Source organism: Typopeltis vanoorti, chromosome 6 (genome assembly GCF_054136105.1).
Source record: "Typopeltis vanoorti isolate ZY-2024b chromosome 6, IOZ_Tvanoo_1.0, whole genome shotgun sequence".
In the NCBI taxonomy this organism is placed as follows: domain Eukaryota; kingdom Metazoa; phylum Arthropoda; class Arachnida; order Uropygi; family Thelyphonidae; genus Typopeltis; species Typopeltis vanoorti.
This window is the reverse complement of record NC_143554.1, coordinates 47,206,234-47,222,875: the sequence shown is the minus strand read 5'-3', so window position 1 is coordinate 47,222,875 and position 16,642 is coordinate 47,206,234. Positions and strand designations below refer to the sequence as shown.

At 35.9% G+C, this 16,642-nt stretch overlaps 1 protein-coding gene across 1 annotated transcript in view; it reads left to right on the top strand.

Moving 5' to 3' along the window:
* LOC150105437 (telomere-associated protein RIF1-like) overlaps window positions 1-16,642 on the top strand; it is a 396,727-nt gene that overhangs the window by 135,590 nt on the left and 244,495 nt on the right. Inside the window, exon 8 of the mRNA XM_090393961.1 lies at window positions 16,025-16,117. Within this exon, the coding sequence (XP_090250087.1) occupies window positions 16,025-16,117 (93 nt within the window). The remainder of the gene's footprint in view (window positions 1-16,024; window positions 16,118-16,642) is intronic.

Here is a 16,642-nt window from a genome sequence, read left to right as displayed (position 1 = left end):
TCTGCACTCATTAAAGTTATCATTTCATGGTTATTCTTCTTCCTACTTGCCACATAATGAAAAAGAACTAAGATTTCCTTTCTCCTCTTCAGCTAATTCTCATAATTTGATTTTGCTTCTTTACCATGCTGGTCTTGCCTGATCTCAGTAATTTTCATGAGTTGGTCATCTTTCTCGTTATAAACTCTCCATGTTTTCTTTGTGGAGGGTTTATAACAAGAAAGTTATTTTTTTGCAGCTCATACTTAATGATACTACTCATCCATTTAACTCTAGCCTGATTTACCTTCCAAACCTTTGATATTATATACATTTAGATATTGCTTCCTCCAGATTTCCCTTGATTATCTCTCAAGCACTGTGAACATCCTTCCCTTTCAGATCTTTATGCCATGATACTGCTTCAAGCTGTCTCCTTAGTCTATCATAATCAGCTGCCTTATAGTTCTGCAAATACCCCTTCTTAACTGTAATTTCTGTAACTAAGGTGGCTACATTGCCTTCAAGACTACATGGTCACTTTAACCAATTGAAGGCAATATTGCCACCTTAGTTATGAACAGGTCTTCTGACCCTATAACAAGATCTAACACTCATACCTGAGTCCCCTCTGTCACATTCTACTTAAAGTAATTATCTCTCAGTAAGTGTATAAATTCCTTCTTGCCCGATCTTCCAATATATGTTTCCTAAGTTGAGTTCCCCCATAATAATTATTCAACTCGCATTCATTGTACTAATTTGCTGATGCATACTTCCACATCATCCCTGGCACCTCCTGACCTATAGCAGGAACTAGTTTTATATTTTTTTCTATTAGTCTCACTTTCATACCAGATTGACTCAAAAACTAAATCATTCCTTCTGCACAACCTGTATATTGATTCATTAGTTGCTATTCCATTCCTTCTTGGTTTGCCTCTATCATAGCGTGGCAGCAGACTCACAGACCTCACCCTTTTCTTCTAACAACTCTTTCACATCCTCCCTCTCAGGTCATTGCTTCCAGCCAAAACAATTCTTTCACCTTCCATGTCTGCACTCTGACAGCATTACTAATATTATTAATTTTCACACCAGAAAAATAACATTTTGTAGTGCTTTCTTCTGCCATCTACCTGACTAAGCTTGGCTGCAGTTCTGCTATCATCAGCAGTACTGAGAGATTAGATTCCAGTTTATTTGTTCATTCACACACTCATTTGCTTCAAACCCCCCCCCCCCCCCCGTCTTGTATACTCTATCCTCCCTGAAAATAATAAATCCATCATTCTCTCCCTGTAACTATGTCATTTGCTGTTAGCCAAGTCTCACTGATGCCAATAACTTATGGCAAGGTTGCACTAACCAATGCCAAAATCTCCTTCCTCTTATTCATGATGCTTCTAACATTAGTATATAGAAACTGTAGCATCTTCTTAGGATCTCCAACCATATTTACATTGTGAATTGACTACCCCATATTGTTGCCTGAGAGATTAGATTCCAATTTATTTGTTCATTCACACACTCATTTGCTTCATGGATGCCTTCACATACACTCGTCTTAATCCCCCCCCCCCAATTGCTTTAGTTTTCTTGACTTTGTGCTTCTACACTCAGTGAATAGAGCTCTCTCCAGATATCTAACTCCAGATCCATTCAGTTGCAGTCCAGAATGATCAGTAGAATAGAACAAAATGAGGACTTTTTGGACACGATCATGTTCAGTAACGAGTGCAATTTTCATGTAAGTGGACAAACTAACAAACTGCATTCCAGAATTACTGCCACCATTGCTGAAGTTACACTGGATATGCGGTATTTGGGGAAGCAAAAATCTACATGCCCGTAGAACATGTTCGCAGCACCCCAAAGGCTGACTTTTTTGTGCCATAAGCAAGAAGAAAGTGTATGGGTCTTTGTTTTTTTTCAGAGCCTACCGTTACTGGTAGTGTGTATCTGGACATGTTACAAGGGAACCTATTGCGACAATTAGATGATGTTGACTACGATGGATGCTTACATTTCCAGGAAGACGTATGGAGCATCTCTCATTACCTGATAGACGTAAGATTGTACCTCGACACCTGTTTTTCAGGCAGATGGATTGGTAGAGGGGATGCCTGTATCATGCCCACTGTGTTCCCTCGACCTTACACTGTTAGATTGTTTTTTCTTGTGGGGCTTTGCAAAAGATTCAGTGTTTGTGCTATCACTACCAGCCAAATTGGATGAGCTGCATTCCAGAATTACTGCCACCATTGCTGAAGTTACACTGAATATGCTTTGCAGTGTATGTGGGGGCAGGATTTTCAGATGAGATATCTGCTGAATTTCTGGAGGCAGTGATATCGAACTTTAACTGTGTTGAAGTTTCAACACAGACAGTTACTCTATATTTGCACAGTAATAGAAATTATTCATCTATCACTATTTACCTTCTATTGTCATTCAAAGTTGTATACCTCCCCCTTTTGAAACACCCTGTGTAATGTTTTATTTATGTCTAAATAACTCATTCTATTTCACATACTTAAATTCACTCAGTATTATTATCAAAAATTAAAAAAAAAATTACTTGGTTTTCTGCAGTATTACAAATTCATGATGTTCACCAAATATCCTCAAACCCAAATTCAATTAACTATAAATTAAAGATGCCAAGAAATTATATTCTTTGTTTAATCCATTATTCAAGTGTACACAGACAAATTTTGTATGTGAAGTACCGGGTGATCCAAAAGTAACAGAAAAAGTAAAAATTCAATAATTCGAAAAGTATAGACAGTAGAACGATGCGGTTTTCACAGAAGACATGGGATTTTTTTTTTAATAACGAAAAATTTTATTATCAGAATAGTTACATTTGCCACCGACAGGTGGCGCTTCAGGCGTGTCAGTAGTTTGTGCAGTGGCGCAGCACAGTTTGCGACGCAGCTAGAATTACAAATGTTCAATGTGACAGCCATCATTCATGAGAATGGATTTCAGACGTGGCACAACACCCTGCACAGCATCGAAGAGGGTTTCAGCTGTAATTCCTGTCACATGATGGCGAATAGCTTCTTTCAACATGGCCAATGATGTCGGCCAACCTCTGTACACCTGTGACTTCAAGTAGCTGCATAACCACAAGTCACAAGGTTTAACTTTGGAGATCTTGGTGGCCATTCGTGCGGGAAAGAGCGACTGAGGACACGGTCATCGCCAAATGTCGATTGCAGCAGGTGCTGGACAGGACCTGTGATGTGTGGAGGTGCTCCATCCTGTATGAATGTTACACTATGGAGCGCTTGACTTTCTTGCAAGGAGATGATGCTGCCTCTTAAAAGCACTGCATAACGCTCGTCTGTTAGAAACATTCGAAATATACCACTGTGGACTTCCTCAAAGAAAAAGAGGCCTATAATTAATGACGCAATGAATCCACACCATGCTGTCACCTTTGGCTGATGCAAAGGGGTTTCCACAATCACGTGTGGGTTCTCTCTCTCGCTCAGATGCGGCAGTTGTGCGCATTTATATTTCCATTAAGCGGAAAGTGTGTCTCTTCAGTCCACAGGACATTTGACAGCCAGTCTGCATTGTTTTCCATCTGTTGAAAAGCCCAATTTTTGCAAATTCATGACGTCTCTCAAAATTGGTTGGTTTCAGTTCCTGTATGTGTTGGATTTTGTAAGGATACCTCTTGAGGATGATCCTGAGTGATCGCCACACAGTCTCGTACGAAATGCCAGCATGTCTTGAAATTTCACGCGCACTGCATTCCCCATGTGCGGAAGCTGCCGATTGTGTGCCGGTCTCGTGTTCGACCTTGTGCACAACTGCAATAGTTTGTTTGGGTCTCTTGCTTCTTGCACGTGCTTCCAAACTGCCAGTGTCCTCAAACCTATTCATCATAGCTATCAGTGAGGAACAAGACATCAGTCCCTTTCCACTTCTAATATCCCGCATCGAACAATAGGTGCGCAAAGCCACTCTTGCACATTCGGAGTTCTGATAATACAGCTTAACTGAAAGTGCTTTATCTCGTAACGATAACATGCCTCACCTTGGCAGAACGTTTAACTTCAGTATTCACTACATCTGAAATTTACGTAGCTCACAGTTTAAATAGTGACAAGCAGCAGCTCCGTGACCGCTACATTTGTTACATTTTATTGCCAGAATAGTTACATTTGTCACCTGTCGGTGACAAATGTAACTATTCTGGCAATAAAATTTTTCGTTATTAAAAAAATCCCATGTGTTTCTGTGCATTTTTGTGAAAACCGCATCGTGCTACTGTCTATACTTTTCAAATTATTAAATTTTTACTTTTTCTGTGACTTTTGGATCACCCGGTATAGTCATGACTGGTCTACTTGTATATAGTGGCTAATGAACTTCACATTAATTGACTCACTATTCCATTGTCATCTATATCTGATTTAGAGTATTTTAATAATAAGGTGTACTTTGTCACTACTTGTATATGAGAAATATGACTTCTGCATTATTTCAACCTTGGTATCTCTTCTGGGTCTGGTTCTCACTGATGAAAACAGTTCAATAAAGGTCAAAACTGGTCTGGGTAGTGGCCTTTCCCACAATGCATGCATTGTATTATGGGATACTAAGGCAATTGATGTGAAGTCATTAGCCACTATATACAAGTAGCTCAGTTGTAAAGATATTTCATGCATAAACTTTGTTTGCTTACACTTGGATAAATGATTAAACCAAGAATATACAGTGGAACCTCGGTTGTCGAACTTAATTCGTACCCGAAGGTGGTTCAGAAACTGAATTGTTTGAAAACTGAAACCATTTTCCCATAAGAGTTAATGTAAAATGGATTAATCCATTCCCAAACCCCAGATTATTGTTTATTTATACCTTTACAACAGTACCTCATGCATAAGATCGTATACAAACATAATGAAAATGCATAAAATCTTACATAAAAAAGAATGAACACAATAAATAGATAAAATATAGACGAAAATCGATTGCCTCTTTATTTTTGAGTATTGTACAGATCGTTGATTTCACCATACCGAACCGCATAGCAAGATCCGAGACATGAATGGCATTTTCATGTTTGGATATGATTTCTTTTTTCATCTCTATCGTGGTGGTTCTAACAACTTTTCTTTTCACTTTGCTGCTATCACTATTCTTTTGCAGTCCCATGGTGGCTTAATTAAGAATAATTTATGGAAAAAAAACAACAAAACATAAAGAAAATCAAGAAACCTCACTGCAAATTCGAGCAGGTGTCTGCACTGAACGAAGGCTGCTGCATAACTATGCTTTCCCGCCTTACAGCTAAGCACGTGGTTGCCGCTAGTCTGTTCGGGAACCGAAATTCTGTTTGGCAACGGGGCGTTTTTTTGTTCAGAAAATATGTTCGAGAACAGAAGCGTTCGACAACCGAGGTTTCGCTGTAATTTCTTGGCATCTTTAATTTATAATATAACTAAGTGAAAATATTTTCGACATCTACTTTTATGCAAAATGAAGAAATGACATTTCTTACATAGCATAATGGGGAGACATATTAAAATACTTTCTTCTCTTTCAGTCAATAATGACAGGAATATCAACAGTTCCTTTGCCTTCTGAAAGAAATTCCTATAAGAAGTACTTTGAAAATAGCATATCATTTACCATTAACACATTGTATTCCCATGCACTTCTCAATAAGTCTATCATTTTATTCTATAATATTTCAATCTATTATTTTATAACTTTGAATTTTCAACTATGTCTCTCTATCTGTTCTCAGCTGTTTTTTTCTGGCATTTACTGTTGCTAGTCAAACAGATGCTGTCTGACTTACTACAGATTGGTCACATGGGGTTTTTCAATCTTGTACTTGCTGATGTTTTTCACATATTGTTTACACTTCTTTTCTTGTGCTGTGCATCTAAAATCTTCCATGCACTAAAAGAAATTAGTTTTGGTTTTGATATTTGCCCTGCTGCAGTGTCATTAACATATGTTCCCTATGATGTAAGTGTTAATGTCAGTCATGTAATTTACGCTAATAAATACATTAATTATTAAATAATTTACATCGGTTCTTTACCACTTTCATGTTATCAATATTTTATAATACAGTATACATTGCTATATGTGTGTTAGTGTGTGTGTGGGTGGGTGTGTTATAGCCTCAGCAGCTCATTTGGTGTAGATGAAGCCTTTTGGTTGGTAAGATCTGGGCTTGATTCCTGTCTGTGATGTGAAGAACCATTATCTGGTCTCTTTCTACTAAATGTGAGTTAGCCGGTCTCATATGGAGGTAGAGGGTTTTTTCACTTGGGTTTTTCATCTCTTAGAACAGGCAAACTGATCCCCCGTGAACACACACGGATCTGAAGCCACGAATACTTACGACGATATGTGTAAGAGATAGGATCCTCACCACATGTGGTTACACCACTAGTTAACCATGAGTCACATCATGGTAGTCAACCTCCTAGATAGGTTATGACACATGAATGGGATGGGATATATATATATATCAGTGGCGTCGCATGCCCATTTTGGTTGGGTGTACTCAGTGGTGTGTTGGTAAATTTTTAACAACTGGCTCGCTTTATGAAAAATTTGATTCTTCACAAAGTGCTATTGTATCTTCAGATGTCTTTGTTTTTGTTTCTTCAAATTTTGTCCTTTTAATGTTTAAGAAGTTTCGTTCTATTTCATTTTTTCAACTAACGGCTATCCGCTTTTTTGACCGCAAAACTCTAACCCTGATTAAAATTATTTTAATTATTAAAAAAAAAAAAGAAAAACACTGAAATAAAAACATATATCAAAGAAAATTTCCCTATATTACCTGCAACTTACCTATTATCAAATGAAATCCTGAACAAAAAAAATGTAACACTAATATTACCACTCGTAGTTGATCAAATGACCAGAGACTGTAGCCATCACGACGAATTTTTGTATTTATCGATAATGCAACAATGTTGCATTTCCAAGAACTTAATGTTGGAAGTTCTTGGAAATTTGCCAAAAAATATGGCATTATTGTTTATTCAAATACCCAGTTTGGGAGTTTTGATAACGTGTTTGTGTTTATGAATACAGACATTGTTTAGTAAATAAAATCATTTCCAAATTCCCGTTCATAAATTGAGTTTGTGTTTTGTGAATTCTCCTTTATGCATTTATTTTTGATAATAATAATATATGTAAGTGTTTATTATACAATTTCAAAATATTTACGAGAAAAAGTGTATACCACCATTCATCATCTATCCTTTCATAAAGAATTTTAATAACCGGCTCGCCCGACTCAAAAACATTAACAACCAGCTCGCACGAGCCGGTGCAAGCCAGTTCCAACACATCACTGGGTGTACTGTCATGTGGGTTATGCAACACGAGCTACAAAATTCATGCCAATTTGACCTCATTTTTATCGATGTATGAAAGTTTTACACGTGATAGAGCATCAGTGCTTATCTTAATTAGTCCAATACAATTAATTGTAGAATAACTTTAAATACAGGGTGTTTCAAAAAGAATGATCAGATTTCAAATAATTATATTTAATACAAACGCCATCTTCTCATTAACTAAGCGCTATTTGGGCGCTAGTAGTGGTATCTGCCGGTTGTCATATCAAACTCTGGGCCAAGGCCATTCACATGTTACAAGTCGCATTCATTTGTGGTTCGTGGTTGCAGAGATATACAATTTTCAAATCGGAACATTCTTTTTGAAACACCCTGTACTTAAATTCGTCAATTAATTGTAACCAAATCTGCGTGCAATGGGAGACAATGTGTTTGTTTTCAAATATATTAGAAAGCAATAATCAAGATGAATGCTTTATATGGTTGATATATTCGAATCACTCAAACATGCAAATATGTGAACCATCATTTATTAGCCATGGAAAATGTAAATGAAAGAATAAGTGAGAGTAGAAATACTTTCATTAATGACAAACGAATTATTAATAATTGGCATTCGTGATGTATGTGTATATACTATAAGTTTCTGAGTAGAGTGAATAGTATGCGATCCTGTAAAGTCTAGACGTTAATAACTGAAATTTATGATGGCATAATTAAGTTTTTTTTTTTAATGTTGATCAGGCGATTCATTTAGGTTGGCAGGAATGCATGTGGTTTGAGGTAGCAGCAAATCATCTTGTAAAATTTGTTGTGCATGTTATTTCTCTGGTTTATGTATATTTCCCTTCGTTTTCTAAGAATTTCTTTTGTTTACTGAGACTCAATATACATTTTACACAATAATATCCGATCGTTATTGGAATTATCCACACTTTTGGGAATCTATAGTCGTTATTTATTTATTTATTTTTTAGTGTAAGCGGTTCTGTCTTATCAATAATAGAAGATAACTCACATATACTAGTATTTTGTTGTAGATAAATAACATCTTATAATACACAGGTATTCGTTTTTATTCAAGAATGGATAGATAAATTTTTACTATGTCTGTTGTTTCCGAAGCACATAAAAATGTCCTTATACTGTTAAAAAAAACAAAAAAACTTTCCAACCTCAACAGATGCTATACTGCACAATCAAGAAAAACAAGTATCTTTGTTTATTACTCGAACAAATGGAAAAACACTCCTCTCCTGCAGACTGTGCTGCATGCGTCAGGCAGAATAACCAATCACAGCCACTAGGTGCTATTGTCTCATCGCTCATCCTGCCTCGTCTTCCGGACAGTTTAAAACCACTGGAAGGCTAAGAATTTGACCAGCTGCACCACATGTACATCTATTCAAAGCACTCAAAGGTTTTATTTATTTGTGACCGCACACCTGGGCTATTAACGCAAATGCGATGCAATGTTTAAGAGTCAAAAAGTGTCTCTTCGTGAAGCATTTGCATACCGTGTTTAATTTTATGAATCATGCAAAGTCAGGAGACATTTAGGAAAATCTTTAACTGGAATAAATGCAAAATATATTGATATTGCTGTTCCGTGGATGTGCATTGCACACCTGGAATATTTGCCCATGATATATATAGAAGTTTGGTGTTTTTTTTGATGATTGATCTCCATTATTTTAAAGGGCTGTAGGTTAGTTTGATGGCAGACTTTTTTTTTTTTTTTTTAGAATGTGCAGAATATTAGTTTGCCTTACCCAGACCAGTTTTGACCTTTATAGGGGTCTCGTCTCATTCCTGAAGATACTTCAGGTGCAAACTTTGTTTGCTTACACTCGGATAAAGGATTAAACTAAATTTATTATAGTCTAACCAAGTGGGAAAAAATTTCCAACATCTTTCTCTAAATCCAGAGTAATCTGATAATAAGATGAGACACTTTCTGGCAACTCGTATAGGTAAATATGACTTCTCCATTGCATCCACCTTAGTATCCCCACCTCTGGGTCTCGCTCTCACTGACGAAACCTCAATAAAGGTCAAAACTGGTCTGGGTAGTGGCCCTTCCCTTAATGCTTAGCATTATACATGTCTGCAAGGAGATGTGCTTTGCATTATGGGAGATACTAAGACAAGGAGTTGATGAGAGCTTGGTCCACCTTTACCACGAGTTGCCTCAGTCCTGAAGATACTTCAGGGGCAAACTTTGTTTGCTTACACTTGGATAAAGAATTAGACTAAATTTATTATAGTCTAACCAAGTTTCAGAAAAAAAACTTCCAACAACTTTCTCTAAATCCAGAGTTGAGAATTAATGGGTTTTTCTCCATCACTTAAGATAGGACTGAGGTGAGCGAGATAGGGCGGTAGTTAGATGGCAGTGATTTGTCACCCTTCTTCGCAATGGGTTGAATATAGACTAATTTTTAGGCTTTGGGATAGATACCAGTGGAGTAAGAATGTACAGGTGGTATAGGATTAGTTATGTGTGCATTGGAAGCAAAGCATGAAGTCAGGAGATTAGCTTTTTTCTGTGAGTGATGATGCCATAGAGCCATCTGGGTATGATAGGGGTTTGGGCAAAAGTTATGACCAATTGCTTTGGCAAGAGACCAAAAGGCACAGCTACCATTTCGGCAGGTTGCAAGTTTCCTGCATTTTGCCTGTAGAAATTCTGTTTTTGGATGCATTGATAGTTTCTTGCATCTATTTTGGGCTTTGGTATTAGCATTGAAAGAGGATGGAGTTATTGATTTGAACCAATTGTGGTATGCTTGATTTTTCATTTGTACAGCCTTGGCACATCGTTTGGAGAACCATAGTTTAGTTAGGGGACGGCAGTTCAGAGAAGTGTGGGGAAAGTATGTTTCCATGCCTTTGGTGATACGTTCGGTGCATAATGTTTGGATTGGAAGACAGGAAACAATGGTCCAACCATGGGAATGAAGCATAGAAGTCACGGAGGCTGTCCCATCTGGCACTGTTGTAATGCCAAACTACTCGTGTGGTAGTGGCTGTGTAATCATCGTTGCAGTGGGGAACAGATGAGCACTAGATTGTGGTCAGAATTACCCAGTGGAGGCTCACTACATTTACTGTGTATTTGGAAAGGTCATTGGTAAGGAAGAGATCTAGGGTATTTGGGGAGTGGTTCAGGTTATCTGGTATTCTGGTTGACATATGAACAATTTGTTCATATGAACAATTTGTAAGGTTGTTAGTGATGGCGAATGTTTCTGCATCTTTGCCTGCAAATTCTGTACAACTAGAGGAGGAAAGCCAGTTGGTATTTAAAATCTCCTAGGAGGATGATTTCGCTATTAGGAGATGGCACTGGAGAAAATCAATTTTTAAGGACAGGAAATTAAAATGCTCAGAGAGCTTGGTGGCATTAGACTTTGATTTTGGGTGATTCTAGTTAAGGTTCTCTCTGGCAAGATATGTGAGAGCGGATATATGTGCAGCCAACTCATCTGACGCATATACCACTCATCTGATGATTCTTGTGATCTTTTGAGGAATTCATCTAAGTGTTCTATTTCTTTCTTGTAATCCTGTTCATTTAGCTGATCTGCCATTGCACTTTTATTAAGTCTAGCAACTCATTTTTCCACCTTTTTTTGTCACGATTCTCATCACACACTGATTATCCTTCTCAAAACAATTCCTACATATCTGCTTAGGAATCTTTGTTTTTCCCCCCCACTAATCTTTGACATTTCATAATTAATACATTTCACATAACACGCTGCACCGAACACAATCTTTCATATTAAATTCCTCTAAAAAGGATGTCTTGGCCACCATTGTTCATTTCACATTGTGCCGTATCAGCAGTCAACTAGTTATAATATAGAACTCCTGAAATTTTACTAAATAAGTAGATTCCTCTTATTGCGATCACTTTGGGGACAGTCACTTTTCAATATAAGTGCGAACATTACTTAATTTAATTTATTGTTATGAACATGATTTAATTTATTGCTATGAAGATTACTTAATTTAATTTATTGCTATGAAGATTACTTAATTTAATTTATTGTTATAAATAACTTTTTAATAAGCAACAACATAAAATTTGTTTTAAAAACTTATCTAATGTTGTCTGGCATATGTTTGACTATAGTAGTTCATTAATTCATTAAAGTAGTGCCACTTCATAAAGGAAGTGATCGAACTCGAGCATTAAACTGTAGACCTATCTGTGTTGTGGTTAAGTTGTTGGAGAAGCTTGTGAGAACTAGGATCCAGAGTTGGGTTGACAACAATGATATCATCTTTGATGGACAGCATGGATTTTCTAAAGGGAGGTTATATTTTAGTAATCTACTTACTTATTACAATAAAGTGACTGCTTCCTTGGACAGAGGAAAAGGATACATGGTGATATACTTGGATTTCACAAAAGCTTTTGATAAAGTACCTCATGATAAATTGATAGTCAAACTGGAGCAGATGGGGTTGGATATTAGATTGGTGCATTGGATTGGAGATTGGCTGTCTGATAGGTATCAACAAGTTGTGTATGGGGGAGTGATGTCGAGGAAAAGGAAAGTCACTAGCGGAGTACCTCAGGGATCTGTTTTAGGGCCATTACTGTTTAACTTGTTATGGCCTTGGTATATCATTAACATAGGTGAAGATTTGGATGGAGATATTCAGTTGTTTGCAGATGATGCAAAGTTGGGGCGAACCATGAAGAGTATTGAGAATGTTGTGACCTTGCAGGAAGACTTGAATAAATTGAATGATTGTGCATGGAAATGGGGATGCGAGTTCAATGTTGCAAAATGTAAGGTTTTAAAATTTGGAAAACAAAGATGGGATGAGAATTTATGCTTGGTGAGGATACATTGTTGGAGGTGGAAGAAATAAGAGATCTGGGGGTGATAGTGGATAAGGATCTGGAATTTAGGGGACAAATAGCCAAAATTGTGAAGACAACATGAAGGCTTCTGGGAATGATGCAGAGGACACTGACGTGTAGAAGTAGGGGGATTCTTGTTCCATTGTATAAGGCTTTGATTAGGCCACACATGGACTGTTGTGCTCAGATTTGGTCACCTGGTTTTCAGAAAGACGAAGAGATGTTGGAAAGGGTCCAAAGGTGACTGACTAAGGTAGTTTCTGACCTCTGGAATATCGAGTATGAGGAAAGATTGAGGAGATGCAATTTGCAGAGTCTGGTGGACAGGAGGAAGAGGGGAGATATGATAGAGACCTACAAGTTGGTATGGGGTTGTTATATGATCACTGCTGGAGAAGTTCTACAGAAAATAGTGGGAGATCAGAGGAGAACCAGAGGTCATCCCTGGAAAGTGTATAAAGAAGGTGTGAGTAGGGGAGTGAGAGGCAGGTTTTTTTCATGCAGAGTTGTAAATGATTGGAATGCCTTGCCTGAGAGTGTGGTGTCTGCAAGGAGTTTGAATGTGTTCAAAGCACAGTATGATGAGCTGTGTGTGTGTGTGTGTGTGTATGTGTGTGATAAAAGGATCTCCCAGATGAATCTTTGACTCCATGAAGTCTTGGGTAATAATAATAATAATAATAAATTGCTCATACTTGTAATGCCTTTCAAAGTTTGTTGCTCTGTGTTGCACACAGTGACGAAGTATTCATAGAGCTTGTTGCATCTGGGCATTGGTTGGAGGAGCTTCTAAAATTTGTTCTTCTATACACTCGTATTAGGTTCACTTTCTTCTACTAGTTTAAAGTTCTCATTGGAAGCAGCATGTCAAGTGATAACAACAGTTCAGTGTTGTTATCAATATCCATCCAATTTTCAAATTCTTCTTTTGACATACCATCTGCAGTTTTATCAAAATTTCATTTATAAGATATATATATAAATTCTTCGGAAGAAGGAGTTTCAGAGTTTGTTTTATAAAAATCCATCTTTTTGGAAGCAGTTTTCAAATGTTTTTGAAAACTTTAATTGAAAAAACAGTTTTCAATTAAAGTGAAAAATTGTCTTGTTAGTAGACAACTGCACTGCACATACAAACAATTTATCGTTAAAGAACATCAAAGTAATCTTCTTGCTTTCGATCTCCACATTGTTAATTTAACCACGTGACCAAGGCATCAGACTAGCTTGTAAAGCTTATTATCACAAGGAAGTTTGTGCAAGAATTATAGCTGAACTTGATTATATAAAAAATCAAGATGCAAGTGCAATTGCAAAAAAGATTTCCCTTCTTAATGCATTGCATTTGGTAGCAATGTCATGGAAGCAAGTCTTCACTTTAATTTAAGATCCCACTTAACTAGCCAATTGTTGGAAATGGCATTAGTCATTCAAGCATTTGCACTAGAACAGTAGTCAACAGGCAAACTTTTGACACCTTTAAAACACCGAGGATTTTTACTTTTTCCAATCACTTAGGAGCTCTCATTTCTTACCTTTCATATTAGCACAACAAAGAACTGTCACTTGCTCTTTTGAAGATTTAAATCCTTTAGTACTTTCATTTCTAAAGAAATAAGTATGCTCAGGCATTGCACCAAAATAGTCCTGTTTTGTCTGCATTGTAAATATCCTTGGAGAATTTTCAGCAATAAAATTTGGCCATTTGGTCTCAATCTCCGCATGAGCTGATTTTTTTAAAAACAAAATTTTTTTAAAAAGAAAAAAAAACAGCACTTTTTTCTTCACCATGAATATGCTTAAACACAATATTCTCTCTGTACACAATATTAATGCTGATTCAACTTGAATATCCTTTCCATATTGGGCTCTCTCTTTTGATCCATGTTCTCATTAGTAAGAGCTGAAGTTTCAATGTTTGATTTTTTTTTTTTTAAGATCTTAGACAAGAGTGGTTGTGAAAGTTTTAAATGGTGGCGATGATTCACTATATGAATGGTGGTTCAAAATCTAACATGACCTGTATCTATTTTGTGATATTGCTTTGCAAAATGAAAGGCAAACATATAAATCACACTTATAAAGGCAGGTTCACAAAATAATCACACATATGAAGTGGCACCAAATAATGATAGAAAACATATCCTCCTCTTTATATGCTGCTGATTGCAAATGAGGAGGACAGCCATACGACCTGACTCATTTTGGGCAACTTATCATATCACTTCAAATTCTTGGCTTTTCTTGAAAAGATAATCTTTACTTGCTTCTGCCATACTACTAAGTGCTGTTTTAATGAGCACTCAAAGTCAAATTCATTTACTGAAAGAGAGCACAAAAATAAACTCGAAAAATCGCAATTCGACATCTGCATTTGCCTGGAAGATTTAAGATTTAGGCAAGAATAAGATTAAAAGAAGATTAACACAAAAGACAAAAGTCAAATTTTGACAAATGTTCTTTGTCAAATTTTCTCCTAATTTAACCTTTAAAGTTCTTAATTCTGAGATGCAAAAGGCTAAACATTTGAGGATTTTGATCACAATAACCGGAACTTTGATTATAATAGATGGATTATTTTTAATTTATTTGAAATATTTTTGTTTTGGGATTGACTGATTTTGATAACAATAGCCGATTGATAATATTATCTGCAATCGCAATAAGCAGATTCTACTGTATATCTAAATGGAAGACTAAACTGACATCTTTAACTATATCTAGTGTAGATTATAAGGCAGTACTGTAAGCCCTATGTTATGACTTTTCTTTATGATGATCTGCTGATAGCAGTGTGATGACACTGTGGAACAGCTGAATCGCAAGTTTTTTTTGCATTCATTTTATTTACGTGTTGTTTGTTGCATTTCACTATGTTTTGCTCTGAATTAAACTGTTTGTTACTATTATTTTATTGTTGTTAACAGCAAATAAAAATCAAAGTAAGGATATTTTTGCTTCCATTGAAAAGAAGGAAGACTCTTAAAACCTATTACATTAGATACTAAGATTAAAATAATTAAATTTAGTGACGACACATATTTTAGACCAGTATGCCTCTTATAAAGAAATATACATAGAAAAGATGATCTGCCATTCAATGTTTCTGTTTTATTTTTTAAATTATTCCAAATTTTTCTTCTTTGCGTAAGTGATGTAAATATATGCATTTATTTATGCAGAGAAATGCTGTCAGTTATGCACTTGACTGCTTAAAAATTTATTAAACTGTTATATGCATTTACAAGTTAAAAAAAAAGTGGGGGGTTGTGTTTGAGAGGATGGTGGTGATGATTCACTATATAAATGGTGGTTCAAAACCTAATATGACCTGTATCTATTTTGTGATATTGCTTTGCAAAATGAAAGGCAAACATATAAATCACACTTATAAAGGCAGGTTCACAAAATAATCACACATATGAAGTGGCACCAAATAATGATAGAAAACGTAGCCTCCTCCTCATATGCTGCTGATTGCAAAGTTAATCATAGAAAATCAGATTTATATCTAGAAAGTGATATAATACTGAGATGCTTCGAAGTAATCCTATTTGACAGATTAATAAATAGAATCATTTGTCAACAGAATAATATGAAAACTAGTTTCCTTTCAGCTATATTATTCTCATTTTAACAACTTGTGGAGGACTTAATGTTTATCTGCATATTATATCCATCATAATGGGAAGTTTTCTTCTCTTTTTTTCCTACTAGGTTATTAATAGTTGAGATTTAATGCTTATGGAATTTTGATTTTTATTACTTAAATTTAAATTGTTGAATTTTTATTGTTAAATTTTAGAATCTTCTGGCTGATATGTTACGCCTGTTCAGCAACAAACAAGAAGAGCATGTATTAAAAGTCTGGGGTCTAATTATAACCATTTTAGGAAAGGTTAGTGTGATTATTAGGATTAGTATATAAAAATGTGGTTTTTCATTAAAAAACACTGTTTTAATTTGATTACCAAATTCAATTGTAAATATCCATGTTATAATTTTTTAAACATATATCATATGGATGAATGAATTAGTCAACTATCACTGAGTAAAGTCACAGACTAAGGAATCATTTCACTCTTAAAGGTCTCATTCCTTAGCTTTTCAGTACAATAATACCCACCCTACAATGATTCATTCATATGGCACTTTTCAAATATGACCAATGATCAATTATATGACTTCCCAAATGATGGTGTTAGTATCATGATGATGCATCTATAATTCAATCAGTGCACAGTCTATAGTTTTTTTTTGCAAACTGCTTGTTTACAATGGCATTTTGGCTATCTCTCACTCTGTGTGTGTGTGTGTGTGTGTGTGTGTGTGTGTTTTTGCAGTGAATTATAAACTGTATATTATTTTGTTTTTAATAATGACAGTTAATTTAAAGTAAGTAAGGATGCTGTTGCTTCTGTTA